General features: G+C 63.9%; 1 protein-coding gene across 1 annotated transcript; it reads right to left on the minus strand.

Moving 5' to 3' along the window:
* Window positions 1-621: 621 nt before the first annotated feature.
* LRRC4B (leucine rich repeat containing 4B) lies at window positions 622-23,159 on the minus strand. The gene is given in 4 exon segments (XM_071209414.1): window positions 622-1,453; window positions 1,455-2,545; window positions 20,488-20,831; window positions 22,490-23,159. Coding segments are annotated over 3 exon segments (2,130 nt in total). The 5' UTR covers window positions 20,797-20,831; window positions 22,490-23,159; the 3' UTR covers window positions 622-723.
* Window positions 23,160-25,138: the final 1,979 nt, after the last annotated feature.

Genomic DNA, 25,138 nt, shown 5'->3' on the forward strand with positions numbered 1-25,138 from the left:
CTTGCGCCCCCTCCCTGCCTCCACTCTGCAGTCTCTGTGCTTTTGTGACCCAAAAAAAAATTTTTTTTTTACTTTTTCTGTTTTTTTTCTTTTTTTTTTTTTTTAAGTAATTACAGAGCAGGTAGTCGTTGACGCAAACCTCCCTTCAGTATCAAAAGAGTCTGTGGAGTGGGTTAGGGCGGGGGGCGGCGACGGGCGGGCAAGGCTGTCCCTCCTGTCCCAGCCAAGGGCCGGGGGCCGGGGGCGCAGCTGAGGCGGGGGGACCCGGGGGTCGCGAGGCTCAGACCCCATGGCCTGGCTCTTTAGTCTCGGGGGGCGGGGTTGGGAGGGGGGGCCGGGCGTCAAACTGCAAAAGAAAGAACCGTAAAAGGAGGGCCTTTGGGGGGCGAGGGGAAAGGACGCCACTCCCCAAAGCTCGGTCTCCCCTGGAAGCCGAGGGCGACGCGAGCGAGGTGGCCGAAACGAGGGGCTCCGGCCACTGCGCCCGGGTCCCGCGCCCCGACCCGGGGTGGGTGGGCGGGCGCCCCGTGCCCAGAGCGCCCTCCAGGTCCGGCCCCGGGGGCTCCCCGCCCTGGGAGAGTCCGAGTCCCAGTCGGGCCCCCACCCGCCCCTCCCCGGCCTGCCCCGGGGGGTTCCGGGGGGCGCCGGGCCGGGGGGTCCCCGTCCACGGGTCCCCCACGCGGAGGGGCGCCGGGGGCGGCGGGCGGCGGCGGCCCCCCGGGCTCAGATCTGCGTCTCTTGCACGTTCTCCTTGGAGCCGCTCTTGAAGAGCAGAGGTTCGTGGATGGAGTTGAGGCCGGGCGGCCCCTTGCCCCCGCAGCCGCCGCCCCCCGGGTTGCCGCCGTAGTGCGCCTTGAAGGCGGCCGCCGCGTACAGGTGGTGGTTGAGGTGGTCGCGCTCCAGGGCCGGCAGGGCCAGGTGGCTGTCCCCGCCCGCGCCGCCCCCGCCGGCCACGGCCACGGCCGAGGCGGCCACGGCGGCGGCGGAGGCGGCGGGCAGCTCGTCCTCCACGTTGATGATCTCCACGGTGCGCGTGGGCCCGTGGTGCTTGTGGAGCTGGTGCTGCCGGCGCAGCTTGTAGAAGGCGACCAGCATGACGGCCGCCATGAAGGTGATGGCCACGAAGCAGCCGATGATGATCTTGGTCGTCTTCATGACGTCGTCCAGGTCCTTGAGGGCGTTCTCCGCCACGTCCGTGATGGGCACCGTGAACGCCTTCTCCGTGGGCCGCGAGGAGCGCGGCGCGGGCGCCGTGGTGGACGCCGCGGCCGGGCCCGCCGGGTCCCCGGGCCGGCCCCCGCCCCACGCGCCGTCCGTCGTGGGCCCCGGCGGCTCCTTCTCCGTCCCGCGCGGCTGCAGGGCCTCCTCCCCGGGCTGCGTCTCCAGGGTCTCCACGGTCACCGTGGTGAAGTAGGTGTAGCCGCCGCCGCCCCCGGGGCCGCCGCCGCCGCCCCCCGCCGGCCGCCACGGGGTCCACGGCCGAGACGTTGAGCGTGGCCGAGGCCGTGGTGTTGCCCGCCGAGTTGGTCACCATGCACGTGTACTGGCCCGTGTCCTGCACCGTCACGTTGGTGAAGTTGAGCGTGCCGTCGTGCAGCACGGAGATGCGCACGCGGTAGGAGCCGTGCGTCATGAGCGTGCCGTTGGGCGTCAGCCAGTTGACCGAGGTCATGGACGTGCCCGTGCGGCACTTGAGCTCGGCCGCCATGCCCTCGGTGACGTTGAGGTCCGTGGGCGGCTCGACGATGACCGGCGCGTAGCAGGTGAAGTGCGACTGGTCCAGCTCGCCGATGTAGCGGCCCTTGAGGCCGGCGGGCGCGTGGCAGCGGGCGCAGCACGTGGTGTTGCTGGGCACCGTCTCCTTGAGCCACCAGCTCAGCCAGAGCACGTCGCAGTTGCAGTGCCAGGGGTTGTGGTTGAGGTGCACGCGCTCGAGGCGGTGCAGCGGCGTGAAGAGGTCGTGGGGCAGCGACATCAGGTTGTTGTGCGACAGGTTGAGCTCCTCCAGCGACTTGAGGTCGTCGAAGGCGTTGCGCTCGATGGTGGCCACCTGGGCGTGCATCAGCCACAGCTTGCGCAGGCTGGTGAGGCCCTGGAAGGAGCCGGGCCGGATCAGCTCGAGCCGGTTGCCCGAGAGCTCGAGCTCCTCCAGGCGCACCAGCGCCGTCAGGTTGGGGATGTCCTTGAGGTTGCACATGCCCAGGTTGAGGTAGCGCAGGTTGACCAGGCCCTCGAAGGCCGCCTCCGAGATGTACTCCAGCCGCTTGAGCTCGCCCAGGTCGAGGCGCCGCAGCGAGGGCACGCGGTTGAAGGCGTAGGACGGGATGCTCTCGATGGGGTTGTTGCGCAGCCACAGCTCCCGCAGCTTGGACAGGTACTCGAAGGCCTGCGTGGGCACCGTCGTCAGCCGGTTGTCGAAGAGCTCCAGGGTGTTGAGGCTGGGCAGCCCGTTGAAGGCGCCCACCTCGATCTTGCGCACCAGGTTCTTGCTCAGCTGCAGGATCTCCAGGTGCCGCAGGTGCTTGAACGTGTCCGTCCGGATGACCTGGGGGGGGGGGGAGACACCCGTCAGTGCGGCCGGCCGCGAGCACGGCGCCAGGGCTCCCGGAAAGGGCCCCGACGGGCCCCCGCACGGCCCCGGAGGCCGAGAGCAGAGCGCCGCGTGGCGGCCGGCTCCGGGCACCTTCCACCGCCACGGCCGAGCCGCCGGGGCAGCACGGAGCCCTGCGCGGCGCCGGGCAGGGACGCGCCGCCGCCACCACGGTCCCGGTGAAGCCGAGGAAGCCGCGAGGAAGGAGCCCGCGGTGGGCTCTGCTCACGCGGGACCCGAGCGGGTGGGGGGCGGGGGCGGACCGGGAGGGCCGCGGTGTCCTGGGCGGGCTCTGCGTCGGGATGTGGTTACGCAGCTGCGTCGCCACCGCCCAAACCCTTCATCGGTGCACGCAGAGTGGGAGCGTTTCTTAGGTTTGAGCTGGACTCAGCGGAAGCCTGGACACGGCGACGGGCGCTCGGCCGTGCCGCGGCGTCCTCGGGCCCACCCGTTTGAATGCTTTCTGGGGAGTAGCTCGTTTCATCCCAACAGCCCTGCGAGGCAGGTGCTCCTGCAGTCCTTGCTCAATGCCTGTTACTCTGAAGTCCACGAAGCTCTGAAAACGGAAACATTTGTCACGCCCGTTGGTGGCAAGAGCCTGGTCAGAACTCACGTGGAGCTCTTCAACACGCCCGCCGAGCCCACTCGCGAGGAGGCGCGCGCGGGGCCTGGGGCGTGGCTCCGCGGGCCTCACGCCGCGGGGCGGACGAGCCGTCTAAGGCCCGCCAGCCGAGCACGCCTGGCCTCGGGTTCCACGCCAGCCGTCATCAGTTACCTCCGCCTAAGCGCGAGGAGACCTCCCGAGGCACAGAGGGGAGCGGGACTTCCCCCGAGCCGCACAGGAGGGGACGCTGGGCCTGGCACTGGGACCCCGGCCGTCCGGCCCCACGGTCCAGGCCTGACCCCCGAAGTTGGCTGCCACCTCTCGGGGCGAGGCCTGGGGACCCATGTGGCAGCATCCTCCAGGGTCCCCAGGCCGGGCAGCCGTCAGCTCGTGTGCCGGAAGCTGAGCCAGTGCCACGAGAAGGCTGGCGTTGCTGCCTCTTGTGCGACCACAGCTTCGCAGAAATAAGACGAAGGGTCAGGAGTCTGCATATACACACCAGGAGCAAGGAGAAAAGACTGGAAGGAAACGCTTCTGATTCTTCTTGGTAGGGAATGGCAGGCGTTGGGGGCTGTGGGCAATTTTTATTCTTTTGTTATTTTTTCCCACAATGAACATGAATTACTTTTACAATGGGCAGGAAATAACCTTAAAATACTTCTTTTTAAAAAACGAGGACACCTGAGAGGGCCCTATGGCATAAACACCAGTAATATTCCCAGCATGATAATAATCATAAAATAATACCAGTGACCACTCACACTAATGAAATAGAAATAGAGTATCAGCAAATATGTCTTTTTTTTTTTAAAGCTTTATTTCTCTCCACCCCTTGTGGTTTGCACTTGCTGTGTCTGTTGTCTTCCTTGTTTCTTGAAGAGGCACCAGGAACCAAACCCGGAACCCCCGTTGTGGGAGGGAGGCGCCTAATCACTTGAGCCACCTCTGTTCTCTGCTTTGTTGTTCTCTTATTATGTTTTCCTCCTTATGTCTCTTGTTGTGTCATCTTGTTGCATCAGCTCACTGCGCCTGCCCATCACACCAGCTTGCTGTCTTGCTCGTCTTCTTTAGGAGGCACCAGGAACTGAACCAGGACCTCCCATGTGGTAGACAGAAGCTCAATCCCTTCAGCCACTTCTGTTTCCAGTTATGTCTTTTTTTTAAAAAGATGAAATCTTCCTTTATTTTATCTTTAGCAAGTTCTTTTCTTTCTCATTGTTAAGAAACATGTTGTTTTAAAGCAAAAACTGTTAAATAGAGTAGAGCCTAGAAAGCTAAAACTACTTCTATGATCAAACTTACAGATAAGTCTTTTGTAAGTAGTGCTCGATAAAATATCCTCCCTCCCCACCCCCCTGCCCCAAATCTTGTATTGTTTCTCATAAACCTTTGGACAAGAGTAGAAATATATCCAGGCAGTTGTATGTCATAAAATAGCAAGAGCAGTAGAGCCCAACTAATGACGTTGGGTTTTAAAAATATAAAGCAATTAAAATGTACTCAAAGTTACATTATGAAAGCTTTCATGGGGTAATATTGAAATGGTCACAAAGGTTAAGAAAATATTGATATAAAAGTACAAATGGGGAAGCGGCTGTGGCTCAGTTGACTGGGCTCCCGTCTACCACATGGGAGGCCCTGGGTTCGCGTCCCGGGGCCTCCCTGTGAAGGCAGGCTGCCCGCGTCCACGGAGAGCTGGTGGCCCGTGCGCCGCGGACACAGCAAGACGATGCAACAAAGGGAGACAAGCAGACACAGAGAGCAGACAGTGAGCAAGCAGCAAGGCGGAGGAAATTTTAAAAAAAAAGTACAAATGGCTACAATGTTAAAATAGACAAAATACAAGGGCCTCTTAAAATTAAGAACAAAGGACACAACACACGAGTCAGGATTATTTTCCTGGTCTACCCGTGATTTTTAGTCTTCGTATCCACTAGGTTGTGTCTGCTGACATCTGTATTAGGGCTTCTTAGGACACCTGATGACGTCTCGTTCCGTCTTCGGAGGGCAGTTTCTCCCTCAGGAACCTCTGGATCCTGGTCACGTGTTGGTCACTGAACAAGTTCAGAGGACAGCAGTCCTGCCGAGGCGTGAAGGCGTGTCCTGCGTACGGCGCCGTCCCCTCAGGGACGCCAGCGTGGAACTGAACAGCCCGCTCGCAAGGCTCCGGCGTGCAGAGCGCCGTGACCAGCAGGCGCTGGTGGCAGAACCAGCACATCCGCCTCCAGGCCTGTGCCAGCCCCGCCCGCCGGCGACGCCCACGACGCGGCGACAGGCTGCCCGGCTGGCCGCGCCTTCGCGTCCTAAAGCCCCCGCCTCGCCCAGACGCGTCTTTTTAAAGACGTCAGAAGCCACAGTAACAAAAGGAAACAGGTGCCGTCAATGTAACGATCGAGTTATTTCACCCAATATATCCAGCACGTTGTCATATAATCGAGATAAACAGTGACCGCCGAGATGGTTTACACTTCTTCCTGCGAGTCTCCGAAACCTGGTGGGCGAGTCTCGCACGCACAGCGGCTGCCCACCCGCTCCTGGGCGGCCTGAACGCGGCTCCACCCTCCCAGCCACCCCGCGGCTCCCAGGAAGGAGGGCTTGGGGGTCCCCTGGCGCCGCCACCCTCGATGCAGACACAGAGGGTGAGGCCATGGAGGGGCGGCCCGCTGCAGAGCTGTGTTCGAATCCCGCCTGCCGCTCTCCAGGCCTCTGGTCCCGCTGGGAAGCAGTCTGGAGGGCGGGCAGGAAGAGGCCAGGTCACGGGGGCGCCCGTAGCCTCGACTTCCCCGCGTTGCAGGGGCTCCCACCCTCCTTGGTATCACTGCTCTTAACTGGCGCCGAGTGGCTGGCGCCTGTTCATCCTTCCAAACCGCGGCCCTTAGCCGGGTGCTGTGGTGGTCTCAGGCTGCCCCGGCCCCTCCCCTCCCACCTGGACACCCCTTAGCAGGGCCTTTTTACGCCCCCTGCCCACCTGTCCTTCCCCCGGCCACACCCCCGGGGGTCCCCAGCTCCCCGTGCTCTGCTCTCAGTGGCACCCTGGGACAGCTACCGGGACCCCATGGCTGTGAGACCCCGATGAGGACGTGGTCCCCACCCTCCAGCGGCCCAGCGGCCCGGCCTCCCCCTCCCCTCCTGGCAGCCCCTCCCGCCCCCTGAGCCCAGCAGACACGCTCCGGGCCCTGGGCCTCTGCACGTGCTCCGCGGCTAGTGCCCGGCTCCACGGCCTCTGCCCCCGGAGGAAGCCCCAGCCCCCCCGCCGTGCCCCGTCCTGGTGAGGGCCCCCCACTCCCCCGCCCCGGCCCCGCTGAGCTCTCTACACCCACTTCTCTGCATTTGTCTCAGACCCTCCCGGGCGGGGACGGCTCAGCCCGGGGCGTGGGGGGAGCAGCCTGAGGTCCGCCGGCTGCACTTGCAGCGGGGGGGGGGGGGGGGGGGGGGGGGGGGCTGGAAAGCCTTGCGCGCCATCTCCGGCCGTGGCCCGTTCCCTGCTGAGAAGCCAGGTTTCCCGAGAAACCGAAGACGAACCCGTGGCATCGTGCCCAATGAAGCGTTCTTTGTGGCCTTTTGGGAAAGGACAGACCAGGAGATACTTTGGAGCCCTGGAACTTTTGGAATTCTCAGGCCACTTCCGTCACCAACAGGGACAGAGGGACGGACTCGGGCCTGGCATTTGGTAGGGAACGCGCAGCGCCGAGGAGAATCGTGGGGCCTCCCGCCCCCCATCCGTCCACCCAGCCTCCCCTCCACCTACCCACCGTCCCCCCCATGTGTCAGGGCCCCGTGGGCTACGTCAGATATAAATACAAGACACAGCTTCTCGTACCACTTTTTCCCCTGCTGATAAGAGTATTTGCTCACTTTAGGTAACAGTACATAAGAAAAGAACAACCAGCCCAAATACCTCTGCCCAGAGTTTACTTATGCTAACAATCCGTTACACGTCCCTCAGAGCTTTGTTCTCTGCACACAAGGCAGAGATTTTTCCATCGCTTTTTTTATTTTTACCAAATTATGATTCAATGAACTCCTTCGGGTCTTGTTTCCCCTTAATAACATAACATCACGAGCGTTTCCCCAAATTATTAAATATGCCTCAAAACCACGATGTGAACGGCTGTGGGAAATTCTGTCCTGGGGGAAATTCTGTCCTGTAATTTTAAGGACCAAATTCCGACATGTGGACCTTGCGATGGAACTGTTTAGTTTTCTGAATGTCCCGCCCTCCCCAGGGCCCTCCGGGGACGGGGCTCTCGTTTAGAACGGCAGGAAAGCGCAGTGAATGCTGCTTTACACGAAGGAGGGGCTGGTCGCCTCTGGGGCCAGCTGGGGACCCCCATGCGTCCCCTGGACCGGAAGTGGCCCGAGGGCCCTGGCTTCGGGGTGGCGGGTGCTTGAGCGCGGCCCTGGGCGGGGCGGTGGGTGTCGGGGGTCTCGGGAGGAGGAGGGCCTGAGGGAGCCCCTCCCAGCTCCGCCCTGGAGCCTCGGTCTCCCCTCGTCATCTGAGATGCTAAACCACAGAGCAAAACGCTTGCGACATCGAGCGGGCCTGGACGCGTGGCGCCGCCTGCCTCCCGGGGACCCGCACGGCGGGGCGGTCGGTGGAACCCCGCAGGAAACCGCACGGCGCTGTGCCTGGCACTGGGTTTCCCCAGCGTAGGGCGCCGCCGAGCCCTGCCCGCAGGAAGCCTCTGCTCAGCGCCCTGGGACACGCCACAAGGCACGGAGCGGGCGATGGTGGTTTTTACCACGAAAAACCACAGTAATAATAAGAGAAGGAGATGGGAAGCGGACTTGGCTCAGTGGTTAGGGCGTCCGTCTACCACATGGGAGGTCCACGGTTCAAACCCCAGGCCTCCTTGACCCGTGTGCAGCTGGCTCATGTGCAGTGCTGATGCGCACAAGGAGTGCTGTGCCACGCAGGGGTGTCCCCGCGTAGGGGAGCCCCACGTGCAAGGAGTGTGCCCCGTCAGGAGAGCTGCCCCGTGTGATAAAAGCGCAGCCTGCCCAGGAGTGGTGCTGCACACACGGAGAGCTGACGCTGCAAGATGACGCAACAACAACAAAAGAGACACAGATTCCCAGTGCCGCTGATAAGAATGCAAGCGGGCACAGAAGAACACACAGTGAATGGAAACAAAGCAGACAACTTGGGGAGGGGGGAATAAATAAATCTTTTAAAAAAAACGAGGAGGAGGTGGCAGCGACCGCCAGCACGAGGGCGCCGTCACAGGTTAGACTAGATGATGGGGACGGGAAACTGGGGACAGTGGGAGGTGGCCCCGGCCCAGCCCCAGTGGGCGGCTGCCCACTGGGCCCCCACCCACTCCTCCTCTCTCCAGGGCCCCTGACCGGGTGTGCCCCCAGCCCGCCTCCCTGTTTGGAGGCTAGAGGGCCGGCGCAGCCCTGAACCCCCGCACCCCGCCGCGCCTGGGGCCAGCCGGCAGCCCTGGCAGCGATGCTGCTCCCGGTCCCTCCTCCGCCTTCCCTCTCCCCACGGCACAGCCCGGCCCCCACCCCCAGGCCCCCCCCTGCCAGCCTTCCTGGCCCTCTCCTGCCCACGGCTGACCCTGCCTCTGCCCTGCCCGAGGCCCCTCGGGGGGTCCAGTGCCCTGGCCTGGGGTCTGCCTCGCACCCTGTGCCCCTGGCCCCCCCGCCTGCAGCCCCCGCTCCAGTCTGCCTTTCTCGGCAGTCACCGAGTCCTCCGCTTCGCATAGGCTGTTCCCTCTGCACAGGGTGTCCCTCCGTCCTCTCCACCCTGGAGAGCGTGCGCCTCCTCCTGGACCAGTGCAAGCGCCCCTTATCCGTGCACCTCTGCCAGCTACGGGGATGGGCAGCTTGAAGGAGAAAATGGGGGCCGAGCCCTGTTCTCCTGACCTGTGAAGGGGCGTCGCAGCCTCACCCGCCCAGGGGCGTTCGGACGGCTTGTGATGACCCACGAGGTGGCCCAGCGCGGAGCTCGGCACCCAGTGGGCGCCCGCCGAGCACCGGGGCTGTCGTCAGGCCTGACCCTCGCCCCCGGCCACGTGGGGAGGGGGCGCCCTTGGGTCTACCAGCCCCCCAGCCCCGGCAGCCTGGGGCCCGCAGCTGCCGCAGCCGCACTGCCCAGGGCACCTGCTGACTCTCCTGGCAGCCCTGGGAGCGAAGCGGTCATAGCCTGTTTCAGGGCCAGAGAAACCAAGGCTGAGCAAGGCCACGCGCCTCACAGGGGCTGCGCAGGCGGCGTGGCTGGGACTCCGCCCCGAGCGGCCGCCTTCCAAGTCTCCCGCCCTCCCTGGCGCCTCCAGACGGAGCGCCCGCGGCCTGTGGCGCCTGAAGGGCACTCTCTGCTCACTGTGCATCCCACGTGAGACAGGAAGGGGGTGCGTGGAGACGGGGGGTCTCCCAGCAGGGGTGGGGACCCCCGCCAGTCATGGTAATAAGGCACTAGAAAAGCTAAGTGGGGTGAGGGTGTTGCTGCACAGGGAAGCCTGGTTTTCTTCAAAGATGTGCTGTCGGGTTGCTTTAAATAGTGGGTCCCTTTATTTTTAACCCAATACAGCGTATCCTCCTGCCACCCTCCTCCCCCTCCCTGAAGGGCGCCTGTGGAGCCGCCTCCTGGGCAAGAGTCTGGCTGGGCTGGAATCCTGGCTTTGCTGCTCACCAGCTGTGTGACCTTGAGCAAGTGTCCTGACCTCTCTGGGCCTGTTTTCCTCACATGACCCTGGGGTCATGAGGAGGCTGGGATGAGGCAGTGAGGATAAAGTGCTTGGGGTGCAGCAAGCACACATGATACAGATTCAAGTTGTGACTACGGCTGGTAACAGACGTTCACCTGCATCTTGTCTCGGGGCTTCTGGTTGTTTCCCCAGCATCCTGCCTCCACAGCGACTCTCGGGATGATCTAAAATCCCATGGCTCTTCATCTCCCTCAAACTGGTGTCAGAGGCCCTGCAGGACCGGCCCCTCTGCCCTCTTCTCCCGCCACGTGGAGAAGCGCCGGATTTCCCGTGCTCCCCACACCCCTTGCAGCCTCTTTGCCTTTGCACAGCTGTGCCCTCTGCCTGGGACGCCATCCTCCCCCTTGTTCACTGTCAGATTTCAAGGGCTTTCCCCTGGGAAGCCCACCCAACCCCTTGCCCTCACCCTTATTGGACCCCTATCACCATGGATCATCATTTGTTTTAACATGTCTGTCTCCTCGTCTAGGCAATAAGTCCTCGGCAAGGCTCACTGTCTGAATGGTTTCTGCCTTCTTGGCACCCAGTGCAAGGCCCAGTTCACAGCTCATCAAGTTCCGTTGAGTGGATGGATGCCAACAGACAAGGTGCTTGTTGGAGGACACCTCAGTTGCATCAGTCAATGTACACCTGCGAGCCTTTTTGCTTAGGTGACAATGTCAACATATCGAAACCCTCAGTGACAGAATCTGGAAGCCAAAAGATTATGGGAGTTCTGGTTTTTGGTTCTGGTGCCAACTTACTCTGCCTTTTGCCTTAAAGTCTATGTGTCTGATGTTATTAAAGTGACAACACTTTTCTTTGGGCTAGTATTTGTCTTTTTTTTTCTTTTTTAGTATTTGTCATCTTTTTATTTTCAGCCTTCCTGTCCTCATGCTTTAGGTGTGTCTTTTGGGTTTTATTGTAAATTCAGTCTGAAAATCTCCATCTTTTACCTGGAAGTTTAGTCCATTTACATTTATTGTAATGACTAACATATTTCTATTTGTCCTAATTTCTGTAGCCCATTCTTTTTTCCCTTTTTGGTCATCTTTTGGGTTGAGTGAGTTTCTTCTTATTCCACTTGCCCCACCTCTATTGATTTAGAATTTATATCCTCTCTCCTTTTCAGTGGCTACCCTTAAACTCTTATATGCATACTTAACACCAAAGACATTCAGTCAACTTCCCTCCTCTCCTCCCAAACAATACCACAAAACAATACTGATCCCATCTCGACTCTAACATAATGAGTCATCATAGGCAAGTTTCCAATAATGGGAGAGGGGGAACTGATATTTGTCAAGTGCCTACTTGGTGCCAGGTCCTGTGCTAACTGCTTTGAGGTCGTGATCTCCTTTAATCCTTACAGAAGTCCTACCACCTGGGGATTATCAGCCATGTGCCCTGCCTCCCCTTACATTTCACAGCTTACAGTTAAGGAAAATGGTTCAGACAGTCACAGTCACTCGCAGCAGAACCAGGACACAAAGGCTACTTCTGAATCTACATACGAATGTCTCCACACCTATCCACCTGTACACGGAGAGGGTTAGCCTGTGGTGGTTTCCAATGTGGCCTCTGAGCTGCAGAACCTGTTGGGTCACACGCTAAACCATGGCGCCATGTGCTCATCCAACAGACATTCTTTGAGTGCCTGCTACGTGCCAAGCGTCCTGCCAGGCTCTGGGGATCCAGCGCAAACCAGACAGGCACAGCCCTGTCTTCCCAGAGCCTGAGCCGGTGGAGAAGAGAGACGCTACCCGTTAATTATGCAAATGTTCATTCAAAGGGGCAGCAGTGGGCGCAGATCGCGGGGCGCACCCCAGGTGCAGGGGGGGGGGAGAGAGGCGGGCCGGCGGCTCCCCCCACCGAGTCAGATGACCTCAGCAGCCTCTGAGGCGGTGGGCCGGGCCACCCTCCTGCACTGACCATTCGTGAGCAGGTCAGCGCCGCGGCCCCAAGCCTCGGGCCTGAAGCCGGTGCCCAGGCCGCCGCGCAGAGGCCACCTGCCCCGCCGCTGGCGCCGCCTCGCTGCCCCCCTGCCAGCGCCCTCGCCCACCCCTCACCCACGTTTGCTGACCGCCGCCTCCGCTCCTGCCGACGCCGGGTCGGCGGGGTTCAGGAAGGAAGCGCGCGGGGCCATGTCGCTGCCCGGAGCCCCCAGGGACGCCGGCGGCCCCGGCGGGCGCCTCTGCCCCATCTTCCAGCCCCTGGCAGCCTATTTAGAGGAGCTTCCGCTTGAGCTATAGTAGGTAAATGTTATTAAAGCTTAAAAATCCCACTGCATTCTGTGGCGGGTACTTAAGGAAATAAACTTGTCAAGAAATCCTTTATTAAAAATTTAACGGTGGTAGGCAAATGATTAAGCGAATTGTTCGTCTTACTATCAGGATAAATTGTTTCTATACGTTCCGAGGATAATGAACTGATGATAGAAGTTCAGTAAGCTACCGCGGAGGGTTTTGTGTTATGTTTTGGGGCATACATTAGTATTTTCACATGCACGGTTTTTAAAACATGTGAATTTCTGTGCCAGCTCTTTCTATGGCGACTTTCCACGGTTCCCCCTTTTCCGGGGATGAGGGGAAGCGCCCGGCCGCCCGCCCTCCTCCCTGAGCGGCTCCGGCCTCTGGGGCCTCAGTCTCCCCCTCTGTACAGTGGGGGCAGGCACGGAGCCCGGCTCAGCGGCAGGGCCAGGGGGGGCGCTCTGAGGGCAGAGAGCAGCCTTCCCCTCCCTCAGCAGATCCCCGGTGTCATCCCGACCCCCTCACGACCCCCGAGATGCATCCTGGGCCTGGCCGTCCGGAGGCTGCAGGCCCTGGTGGCCCCCTGGACCGTCCAGCGCCACCCCAGGGCGCTCCCCGGGGCCCTGGCCCATCTCCAGTCATGGGAGGGGGGCTATGGCCCCCACCACAGACCTGACCCGGGACAGGGGAGCTGCCCGGGCTGCAAGGGCTTCCTGGCACCCGCCCTCGCGCCCGCCCGCCTTTCCCACCCGCCTTAGGGCAAATTCCAGACCTCCGGAGCTCGATGGCCGTGAGGATCTGAGCCGCTCCTCTCCGCGGTTGGTTCCAGGGCCCAGCGCCCGCCGTCCCCTCCGCGCCCCCCTCGCCCCGCCGTCCCCTCAGAGCCCTGGTCACTTCACAAACAGCGTCTCCCCTCGCAGAGCCCTCCTGACCCCCCTGCTCTGGGCGCCGCACCCAGCGCCCTCCCCCTGCCGCAGCCTCCGGGGCTCTGGCGTCTCATCTCTCTCGACAAACTGGGCGCCCTCAGGGTTGCAGGGCGCCAGGCCAGCAGCGCCCAGGAAGGTCCATTCACAGAAAGAGTGCGTGGAATCTTCTCGGCAACCCCGCACCGGGGAGGGGGGGAGAGGCTGCAGCTGTCCCAGTTCTACTGACCACAAGACCGAGGCCCGGAGGGTGTCAACGGCCCCAGGGAGCGGCGGAGGAGCGATTCCAACCTCGACCGTCCCCCACCAGCGCGCCGGCGTTCAGATCACGAAGTGTGTGCCAGGCAGAGGGAACGGCAGGTGCGAGGGCTCTGAGCTGGGCAGGAGCAGAAGGCCTGGAGCCCGGAGACCAAAGCGGGGGACTGAGGGGCCTGGGGTGAGGCCACCGGGGCGGCCGCGTCCTGGGGACTGCACGGCCTGGAGACAGGGATGTGTCTTGGGGGGCTTAAAGAAGTGGGTGATGCTCTTGAGGTGGGAGGTGTGTGCCCCTCTCCGGGCCACCCCCAGCCCCAGGGCTGGGGGCTCGCGAGGGCTGAGCCCAGCTGGCGCGCTGCCCTGCTCCGGCCCCGCACCTCGGCGGCGTCCAGTGAGGTCAATGAGGGAGGCGACCACAGTCTCCCCCGGCTTGAACAGACTCTCAATCGAAAGCGAGGCAGGGCCGGGGCCCCGCGTGGAAATAGTCCAAACGCCCACCTACAGCCGAGGGCCACTGAACCAGGGCACGTGCATGCGAGAGAGCACCGCCGAGCCGGAGAAAATCTAGAAAAGGGAAAACGGCGCCACACGCCAGGAGGAAGAGTGGCCCCCACGGCGAGGCGCCCTGCGCAGGCGTTCAAAGCCAGGGGGAGTCCCCGGGGGGAAGGAGGGCACCCGCCGTGCTTTCCTGCCCTGGTGGCACCCGCAGGGCTCTGTGTTCTGCGACGACTTCCGGAGGGGCTCTGGTGCTGTGTTCTCCCCTGAGTGCTGTACTTCATCAGACAAAAGGTCAAGGGGAAAGCGGCCAGGTGTGCGGCATCCCGTTCGACAGGTGAGGAGGAGCTGAGGCTCCCCCTGGAGAGAAGGGACCCCTGCCTCGACATGCTCCCAAGGGACTGGAGGAGGAGAGAGGGGACGCTGAAGCCAGAGGGGTGCAGGGGGCTCCTCCTTCCTGCCCACCTCCCGTGTCCCACAGCCTCCCACGGGCCAGCAGGCAGGGGGCTGCCCGAATTGACCTCAAGAGAAGCCTTTCTGTGTTAAAAACTGCTTTTTGACCTTGAATAAAAGGGGGAAATGGAAAGGACAAATGAGTTTATGTGGCTATGAGTCTCCAAAAAAGAGTCGGGAGATCATCGGAAGGGCCGCGCTTACGCACGCCTCAGCAGGACCCCAGATACAAGCCCAGGCACTGGTGCTCCTGAGGGCTACGGAGACACACAGGTTCTGTGGTCATGGCTGATGGCTCTGGAGTTCAGCGCCTTCCCAGGGGGCCCTACTTTGGAGTTTGTGCTCCTGAGTGTGATGGAGTTGGACTCAGATGTGACCTTTCTACACGTGCCTCTTCTGTCACTTTTACTGACCCTGTGGTTGGTGCTGGGGTTGGTGTATACTCAGGAGACTTAAATCTCTGGACTGTCCATGTGCCAGCCGGGCCCTGAGCCTCAGCAGAGTTGGAACTCCTACTCTCCAGTACGTTGGACTTATCCCACTCAGCTAACAGGGAGGTGAAGAAGGTCAACCACCACACCAGGGAGCCAAGAGTGTCCACAACTGCAAGCAGGAGAATTGCATCCAGCATCCATGTGGAATCTAAGCCCCCTCTTGATGTAGAGGGGGACTGGACATCATCCCAGGGTCCACAGGATGGAGGAACAGAGCCTGGATTAGAGTGGACTTACTGGTGTTCTGCTGAGGAACTATTGTGATGAGTAAGGGAAGCAATTGTAGCGTTGATGTGGAGAAAACTGGCCATGGGAGTTGCTGAGGGCAGGGAGAGGGAAGAAGAGGTGTGACGTGGGGGCATTTTCAGGACTTGGAGTTGTCCTAAATGATATTGCAGGGACAGATGCTGGACATTATATATCCTGCCATAACCCACTGAATGGACTGGGAGATTGTGTAAACTACAATGTAAACCATTATCCATGCGGTGCAGCAGTGCTCTGAAATGTAATCACCAAATGCGATGAGTGTCCCCTGATGATGAAAGAGGTTGATGTGGGAGGAGTGGGGTGAGGGGGGTGGGCGGTATATGGGGACGTTTTATTTTTTGAATGTAACATTAAAAAATAAAGAAAGCGAGAAAAAAAGAGAGGCCCTTCTGGGGGCCCCCTCTCCTTCCCTAAAGCGCTGTGGCCGGGTCGAGTCAGCCCAGGGATTCTAGGTTTCAAGGCGGCGCCTGGGTCTGCCGCCTGGGGACCCTCAAACTGGAGTAAGGGAAGGCCGGCTCTTGTGCTCGCCTTGGGAAAGCCCTGGTGGACTTTCAAATGTTCTTTTTTATTTCTTTCTTTGCAACAGCTTTCCCCTCCTGACACTGGGCTCCTTCTGTCCCTCTCCGGGTGGCACTGGGCGACCGTGACCAGCCCCCGGGAGCGGCCTGAGCCTTCCTTTCCAGACCCGCAGGACGGGCGGAGCCATCGCGCTCAGCCTACGCGGAAAAAGCGCCCCACGCCTGCCTCCGCGCGGCAGGACAAACGGTCCCCCCCTCCCCTCCTCCTGGGAGAACCCAGCAAATCCCAGGATAGGCGTTTTGCCTGGGGCTCCTACCACATTTTGTACTTATTATTTTTAGGTTTAAATTTTCCTGATTACAAAAGGTACTAATTGCACTTGACAAAGATATTACATCTCGCCACGCTACCGCTACCAACGACAGCAAGGCACTGCTAGCAGCCCCGGGCGTTCCGGGTCTTGCTTTGTTATCCTCCAATTAATTTCTGGAAACAAACTGGAGCGCCTCCTTGCAGCCTTCCTAGCCTCGATATATATTGTGGGCATTTTGCCCTGCCACCCGATCGATGTGCTGGAAAACTCCACTTTCAACAGCTGCATAGTATTCCCTCGCAAGAAGGTCCCGTGGGCCATTCAGCCAAGAGCCCTGTTGGCAGGAATCGAGGCCGCCTCCACATTCTGGCTGCGGGGTCCCCTCAACCCCCTCAACCCAACTCCAGGCCCTGGCTGCACGTGGTTACATTTAGTGCCCGCCACGTGTATGCATCCGCCCGACTGCGCAGCTCACGGAGGAGACCCAGCGGTCTGGGGCAGCAGGGGCTGCTGAAGCCCCCTGGGGGGTGCGACACCGCGTCGGGCCCACCGGGAGAATCCTGCAGCAACGAAAGCCTCGTGCGCGCCCCTCAAAACGCTGGCCCGGTCACACCGTGGGGACGAGGCCGCACGCGCCACAGCGGCGCGTCCTGGAAGTAAAAAGCGCATGCGCACAGAGCAGCCGGGAGGCGCGCGGCCACCGCGCCGGGAGGGTGTGCGGAGAGGGCGGGGAGACGCGGCCGGGCCTGCGGGGGCCTCCGCAGCGTCCCGCTGGCCCGCGAGGCAGCCGAGGGCCGGGGCGGCGCGGGCGCGGGAGGCGAGGGGCCGTCAGCTTCCCCGCCTCCGCCCTGGAAGGCCTCGCCGCCGCAGGCCCCGCGTGGGCTGGGGCCAGTACGGTCTCCAAAGCAAGTGGGGACCCCCAGAAGGTAGCTGATTTCTTACCACCTCCTTTGCCCACGAGAGGCACGCAAACCACCACCCGCCCCGCCTGCCGTCCCCCCGGAGCCACAGAGGACAGCCGAACCCTCCTCGCGCTCCCCGCAGGGCGCTCCAGGCCCTCAGCGTGCGCTCCGCAGGGCGCTCCTTGGGGGTCCCTGGCCTGGGCCGCAGGGAGCTCGGGAGCTGGCCAAGGGGCCAGCGTGAGCCAGGCGCGCCCCCCCTCCCCCGCGTGCGGGCCGCGGGGGGGAACGGCGCGAAGTCTCCGTCCTCCCCAGGCGACAGTCCGCGAGCAAGTCACGGGACCTCAGGCCTAAGCGCCTGCAGAGGCCGCGGCACCAGGCGCGGAGGGGCGTGCTGGTGAGGCGCCCCGGGGCTCCCTGCGGCTAGGACCCGGTCCCCGGCTCAGAAGCCGGCAGCTGCGGGGAGCGCGCCGCGAGGACGCGGGCTGCAGTGCGCGCACGGCAGGTGAAAACGCAAAGCCCCGTCCCGCGCGCGCCTGCGGTGCTCTGCAGCCCTCCACCCGGTGGAGAAGGCTGGTGACTGCCCAGAGACAGGTGCTTACGGCGAGGCTACCAGGTGACGCAGCCGGTGCAAAGCGGCATGAAATGGCGTGATTCCGTGTTTCTTCTCCCCCCCTCCCCCCATAAGCTCAGAAGCCAAACCAGGGCTCTGCCTCTGCGGCCAGCGCGCCCGGGGGGGACGGGGCAGAGGGGACCGACGGACAGAAGCGCACCCAGGAGCTCACCTGGGCGCCCCCGTTTTACTTCGGGATGTTTTCTAAATGAACATGTATTCATTCTGTCATGAATAATTAAAAATGGATATTTACATATGCACAGGTAGGTTTTAAAATGTAAACAACGCGCATTTGTATCGAGGACTAGAGGGGATGGTTTGTCGTTTGTGTGTGTGGAACTCAACAGTTACTTTTTAAAAAGCACCTACGATCGTTCTCAGGTGGCCCTGCCCCCCTCCCCCCAGGCAGCGCCGGCTGGCGGCAGGGGGTTCACCACGGAAGATTGGCCTGGAGAGGCGGCAGGGCTCTGGCCTCCGCCGGCAGGGGCCCTGCAGACCCGGAGGAGGGGGTTTCCAGGACGGGAGCAGGGACCCCGGGGGCGGGGGGGGGAAACGCCGAGTCTCTGCGGGTACTTGCTCATCCTTTAAAACCCGCTTTTGCGGGCGGCGCGCCTGGCGCAGCAGACCTGCGCATGCCCAAAAACACACCAGGAGGCGTCCTCCGCGGGCTCCCGGTTCTGACGGGGGCAGAACAGTTTGGGGGCCCTGACCCAGGAAAGGGGGTGACAGACACGCAAGCAGACAGGAAGCCTTGACATCCGCTTTGGCCTCTCGCTCGCCTCTCTCCACAGCCGCTCTGCTGCCAAGCCCTGAAATCTGCCCGTTCCAAACCCAGTCCCTGCTCTGCCCCGCCCCCCGCTTCCATCGCGGCCCGAGCTGCCAGGCCCCCTGGCCCGACTCCCGCCTTAGCCTCCTTGCTAGCCTAACCCTGCAGCTCTTGCCTCCCACAGTCTGTTCCCCACGTGGCAATCAGAGATTTAAGTCAGAGGCCACCGCCCCAGCCCTGTGGCACTTGGAGAAGCCCCTACCTCCTACGATCCAGCCTCACCCCTTTGTCCCAGTGCCCTCGCTGCCCTCCCTCCTGTCCTCTCCCCCTTGCTCATCCCTCTCAACAGGGCAGCCTTCTGGCTGTGGCTGTCCCTGCTCCTGCCCCAGGGCCTTTGCACTTGCCTGGGCCGCACTTCCCCAGACATCCAGGCTTACCCCCTCCCCTCCTCCAGATGTGGCTCAGATGCTGCCTTCTCGCCCTGGCCTGCCCAGCTGCCAGCCAGCCCCTGCACCCACCCCCCACTCCCCCACTCTTTTCCTTCCTGCAGCCCTCAGCACCTTTCTTCACATACCATACAACTCCCTCATCTCTGTGCCTAGGGCTGGAGTGTGAGCTTGGGAGGGCAGGTGCTGCGGCCTCTGGCCCACGGATGTGTCCACAGAGCAGCCAGCCAGAGGCGCCAGGAGCCAGGGCAGGGGCGCTTGGGGGACTGACTGGGGGCCCAGGGAGGAAGGCTCCCTTGGGGGGGGGGGGATGCAGGGCTGAAGAGGGTACCCCCAGGCAGAGGGGACAGCCTGAGCAAAGCCTCTGCCCGGAGAGGCTGCAGGGGCGCCGCGGGAGGAGCGGGCAGTGGACGGGGCCTGGGCTCTGGACTGCGGAGCCGCGGGCGGGCTGTGAGCAGGGGCCGGCGCACCTGGGGAAGGGTGGCTGGGGGACGCCGCTGGGTGGGCGTCATTCACCAAGGTCCTCCACAGGTCTGCAAGGGGACGCGGGGGCCCCCTGCCAGCGCTCAGCAGACGCCTGTGCGCCAAGGGGCCGGCGGGGCTGGGCTGCGGGGCGCCCCGTGGGCGGAGCGCTGGTGGGGGGAAGGCACCCGCTGCCCTGTGCGCCCACTGCGCTCCCCGCGCTCCCAGCCCGCACGCAGCCCGAGGCGCCGGTGCCTGCCCCCTGCGACGGCAGCGGCCCAGGGCAGGGCGGGCTGGCTCAGCCGTCCCGGGCGCTGGAACCTGTTGGCTACTAACTGCGGGAAGGAAGGGGGGACGGCCCGGGGACGGGGCAGGCGCGCCGAGGAACGGAGGGCAGCGTGACAGAGCGGCAGGGGGGCAACTGGAGGGGCGTCAGGGGGGCCGGAGGAGGCAACTGTGGAGCGGCCTGGCGCGGAGGGACGGACGCCTCCAGGGCTCGGCGGGAGTGACGGGCGAGGCCTGACCGCACGTTCCCAGGTGGGGGCCACGGAGGGGCGCGCTCTCCCCGGGGTCTCCAGGACAGTGGGTGGGGGCTCTGCTCCCCCTGGGGAGGGACCCGGAAGCAGGCAGCCGGGGAGGGAGGCCGGGTCTCGGGGTCGGGGACCTCGGGCACAGGCACCCTCTTCTCTCCCAGCTTTGTGGGGGCCCCACAGAGGGACGGGCCAAGTGCCCCAGAAGCGGGGTTCTCAGTTGGGCAGCGCCCACACCTGACGCTGCCTGGAGATGGTTTTGGGACTGGAGAGGGGGTGCTCCTGGCAGCTAGTGGGCAGGGATCCCCTAAACCTCCTACCCTGTGCAGGACGCCCCCCACCCCAAGTGGTCCAGCTCCGGACAGCCCCGGAGCCGAGGCTGAGGGACATAACTCTGTCCCCAAAGGCCCCTTCGCGGCCCATCATCATCATGACCGTGATCCTAATGAATGAATACAACGACCAGGAGGCCCCTGGGAGCTCGGCCCCAACTCCTGCTTCAGCTCCAGGAAATGGGGTGGGGTGCCCCCTTATTTCACAGAAAACCACGGGGAGACTAACTTGCATCTGCTGAACCGATTCTAAAGTCCCGACTGGGGTGAGCGCCGTGGGCCCCGCGCCCACCCGCCAGCCGGGGAAGGCAGCACCAGGGCTCCAGCCTGGGCCCCCTGGGTCGTGGGGGGGGGTGGGCAGCCCTGCTCCCGGCCCCCCCCCCCCAACCAGACTGGCCGGAGCCTCCTGTGGGCCCGGGCTCCACAGCGGGGGCCAACTCCAGCCAGCAGGGCGCACAGCGCATCTCGGGGGTGCCCCGGGGGGACGTGGGAAGGCGCGGCCTGCCTCCCCCCCGCAGCCCGCCGTGCCCCCCGGCCCGCGGCCCGCCGTGCCCCCCGGCGCGCCGCCCGCCCGCTCACCTGGATGCCGTTCTCCTGCAGGTTGAGGTACCGCGTGTTGACAGGGATGCTGGCGGGGACCTCGGCCAGCTCTCTCCTCGTGCAGATGACCCGGCTGGCCTGGTTGCTGCACGAGCAGGCCGCGGGGCAGGAGGTGGCCGGCGGGGAGCCCCCTCCGGCGGCCGACGTCACGGCCACGCCGCCGCCGCCGCCGCCGCCGCCGGGCCCCAGGGGTGGGGAGAACAGCCAGAGGAAGAGCAGGGCCCCGTGGGGCCAGCACATCCTACCGGGCGGCGGCGGGGGGCGCAGGGAGCCGCGGGCGGGCGCCATCGTCAACGCTCATACTCCGCGGGGGCGCCGGGGGGCTGTGCGGAGAGAGGGGGGGGCCTCGGTGAGCCACGGGGGAGTCCCCGCCTGCCTGCCCCGCCAGAAAGCCCCCCACGGCCGGGCCGGCCCTCCCCGCACCATTCATCTCCGCCTCCCCACAGCTGGGCGGACCTCCTTCCCGATGGCAGAAGGGGAAACTGAGGCTGAGGGCGAGGAGGGCTGCTCCAGGGAGCGGAAAAGCTGGGATGTGACCCCAGGCTTGGAGCTTAGTTCTGGGCAGGGCCTCAAAAAGAGAGATGGGCGGAGAGGGGCAGAGGGAGGCGGCGTCTGGGTTAGGGCCAGGCTCCCCCCACCCCAGAGCACCCTCCTCCATGGCCTCGGTACCCCCCCAGCGGGGTTTACACAGAGGCCCAGCCCCCTGAGCCCCCCGCTGCTCCTCAGCGACCCCTAGAGGGCTTTGGGTTAGATTCAAAGGGAGAACTTGGGGAGAAGGCGAGGGGCATGGCAGACTGTCGAGGTGATGGGGGTGGGGAGTGGGGGGAGGTGAGGCCCAGGGGAGAAGAGGACCAAGCTGCGCAGGGGAGACTGGGGTGACGTGGGGGAGGGGGGCCCATGTGGCCCGGGGGTCCCCAGCAGCTCCCTCTCCAGTTTTCCTAGGGACTGCAGGTGCTGGAGGCAAGACAGGGGCGGGGGGCCTAGTTCCCTGGGGGGGGGGGCATGGGCAGCAGGGTCAAGTCCTCTAGGAAGCCCCTGCCGCGCCTCCCCAGGACAAGGGGGGTGGGCTAACGACAAGGAAGACAATAAGAATGACAGTCATACTGGCGAAGCCCTGCCAGGCGCCGGGCGCCTCACCAGGGGCTCCACTGCAGCCTCCCTGCCCGGGGAGGAGGCTGGAGGGCGCCCCACTCCGACGGGCCCCCGAGGCTGGGAGGGGGTGGAGCTGCTGGGGAAGGGGCAGAGGGAGATTCCCGCCGCGGTCTTCCCCCACCCACGCCTCCCTCCAAGGCGACGCCCACCCAGCAGCTCCCAGCGCACACAGAGGGGCGGCGGGGGGTGGGGGGGGGGTGTCCACGTGGACACACCCCCCGGCCCGCGCCACCCAGAGCGGCCAGGGCCTCGGCCCCCGCGCCCCGGCCACCCTGCCTTCTGCAGCTGCCAGGATCCTCTTAACCCAGATAAAAATGCGGGTGCGTAGGTCCGCGAGCCCGCGCCAGAGCGAGAGCGGAGCGCGATGGGGCGGCCGGGAGAGGCGGGCGGGGGTCGGCAGCCCAGGCTCATTTGTTCCCCTTGAAGGGGCTGCGGCCGCGGGGGCCCGTCCCTGGTCTGGGGTCTGCGTTTCTACAAATGTCGCCCGCGTGCGCGACCCGGGGAGGCCCGCCCACCGCGCCAGCTCCCAGGCCCGGCTCTGCCCCAGCCCGCACCCTCCGAGCCCAGGGCCCGGCGCAGCCCAGGCGGGGCCAGCATTTGGGGCGGGGGGCCACGCAGCCCGGACGCCCTGCGACGCGCGCCCCCCAGCTCCCCCCGGCCGTCCTTCTCCCTCCGCATCTGTCCCCGTCGCTCGCGCCCTCCCCCCACCACGGCTTCTGCGGCGGCGGCTCGGCCTCCTCCCTTCCCCTCCCTCGCCCTCCACCATCTCCCGTCCTTGTCTCTCCCTCCCCCAGCACAGCCCCCCCCCACGAGGGAGGGACACACTCACCCCGGTGGTGGCTCCGCTTCCGCTGGGCCCCCCCCTCCACATGCCTCCAGACGGCCCGCCGGGGTCTCTGCCTCCCCAGGTTTCTGGGGCTTCCCGTCGAGGTTGTGCTGGGGGGGGGGGGCGCAGGGACTTCTTGGGTCTCCCTGCACCCCCCCCTCGCCTGTCGCCCTTCCCACCCCCCGGGGGGAGGCTGTCCGTCCGTGGGCCACTGCAGCACTGCTCTCCTCCCTCCCTGCTAGCCTCCCCTCCGCTCCTTCCACCCCACCCCCACCTCTACCCTGGCTCTCCCCCCACCGCCAGCCTCCTTTCTCTCCACCCCTGGCCCCTGGCCCCCTCTCCTGTCTCCCTGCCCCTCTTGGCCCTCCCCTGTCCCCTCTGGGTCCCGTCCACCTCCTCTGGCCCCAACCCCTGCTTTCAGGCCCCCCCTCACTGTCTCGCCTCCCCTGGGACCACCAGGGTCCCTCTCCCCTTCTCCTCCATCCCTTCCTCACTCTCGCTCCATCCCCATCACCCTCTGGTCGGCTGGGAGCCCGTCTCAGTCAGATTCTCTGTCCGTCTGTCCGTCTGTCCTGGTCTCTCTCGCCCCAGCTCTGTCGCTCTCCTTCCCTGCGATTACAATTTCTAGTCACACGGCAGTGCAGAGCCAGGCTGTGCCTCAGCTCGCTCCCTCCCCGCCCCCTCCCTCCTTCTTTCTCTCCTGCTGAACGGGGAGGGCGCCTCTCCTCCCTCCTCCCAGGCCCCTTCCCTGCTCCGGGGGAGGCCCCCTCCCCCGCTAATCAAAGGCTCCGTTATCTAATTAACCCGTTGGTTCTGGGCAGCGGGGAGGTCGGAAGCAGGGGCGGAAGGCTGAGGGCTGCGCCGCCCGGGGAAGGGGGGCTGGGGTCGTGCCAGCCCGGCTCAGAGCACAGTGTCATCGGCGGCCACACAGCCAGGCTGGGCCGCCCTGGCCACCCCACCCCACTGGACACAGCCACCCTCCTGCCCACCCCACGCAGACAACCTCGCCCTGCTTCACGCAGGGTCCCGGTAGCCCAGATGCCCCCCAAGGCCCCACCCCCATCACACGACCGTTTACTCCAACACCATCCCCAGGCACCAGGGAACCCGGCCCACGCCACCGCCACCCCCTCCTCACCCCAGGGCCGGCCTCCATTCGTGCCCACCCCTCTGCCTTCTCCCTGGATCTCGGCCACATCTTGACATCCATTTCCTGATGCCTTCTGTAAACGAGCTTGGGGCCCCACTCCTCCAGCCAGCCAGCCAGCCATCTGTCTACACCTCCATCAGCCATCCATCCATCTGCCGTCCATCCGTCCATCCAGCTATCCACCCACCCACCCATTTGTCCATCCATCTACCCATTCATCCATCCATCCATCCATCTGTTCATCTGTTCATCTATCCATCTGTCTATTCATCTATCCATTCACCTACCAATCCATCCACCCACCCGCCCATTCGTGTGTCTATTCATCCATCTATTCATCCATCCATTTGTACATCCATCCATCCACCCACCACCCACCCGTCTGTCCATCCATCCATCCACCCATCTGTCCATCCATCCACTCACTCTCCCAACTGTCCATCTGTCCATCTGTCCACCCATTCATCCAGGAAGCACTCGTCACTGTGTCCCCACTATATGCCAGACACCAGCATAGGTGCTGACTAGTGCCAGGACACCATGGGCTACAGAAGCAAGCGTTAACAGCAGAGCACACTGGTAGGCGTCGAGAGCCCTGGGTTCAAATCCTGACCCTGTCGCCTGCTTGCTGTGTGACTTCAGGGAGTGAACTCATTTTCTCTGAGCTGCAGATTCCCCCACTCTGAAGCAGGTATAATAGAAGCCCCGACCTCCCAGGACGGCTGGGAGGATTCAGTAGTCAAATGCTCCAATGCTCCAAATCACACGCAGAGGCCACCCCTTCCCACCCCATCCCTGGCCCTGGCCCCAGCCCCGGCCCAGCCACCGCTGCCTCTCGCCTGGACAGCTGCAGTCACCTCCTTCCTGTTCTCCCCGCTCCCCGCAGGCAGCCAGAGGGCACCTGGCGACACCCAAGTCAGATCCTGCTCCTCCTCCGCTCAACAACCTCCCATGGCTCCTGCCTCAGAGGCAGAGCGAAGTCCCTGGCTTCCTGGGCCCCCCTCGAGGCAGTCCCTCTGGCCTCACCTCCTACCCCCCCCCTGCTCACCAGCCGTGGGCCACGCTGGCCTCTTGGCTGCCTCTGGCACAGGCTGTGCAGGCCGCCCTGGCCCCCGGGCCGTCGCACCTGCTGCGCCCTTGCCTGGGCCGCCCCTCCCGGCTGGCCCAGGGCTCTCTTCTGCCCTCCCCTCGGGTCTTGCTCCATGTCCCCTCTCAGTGGGGCTGACCCGGGCACCCCATCACACAGCTGCCCGCCCCCCTCCAGCACCCCTCTCTGCTTTCCTGCTTTCCTTCTCCACAGCACTCATGCCGCCTGGCCTCCTCTCTGCCCAGAATGCAGCCCCCAGGGACAGGGGCTCCATCCCTCTGGTCCACCCCTGGGTCCCCAGGACCCACGACACAGCCTGGCCCGTCAACAGCGGGTGACGGCACGGGGAGAAGCAGCTGCCCCTGCCTGTGCTCCAGACTCACAGACACCTGCCCTGTCCTGCCACAGGGTGGGG

Source organism: Dasypus novemcinctus, chromosome 18 (genome assembly GCF_030445035.2).
Source record: "Dasypus novemcinctus isolate mDasNov1 chromosome 18, mDasNov1.1.hap2, whole genome shotgun sequence".
NCBI lineage: Eukaryota > Metazoa > Chordata > Mammalia > Cingulata > Dasypodidae > Dasypus > Dasypus novemcinctus.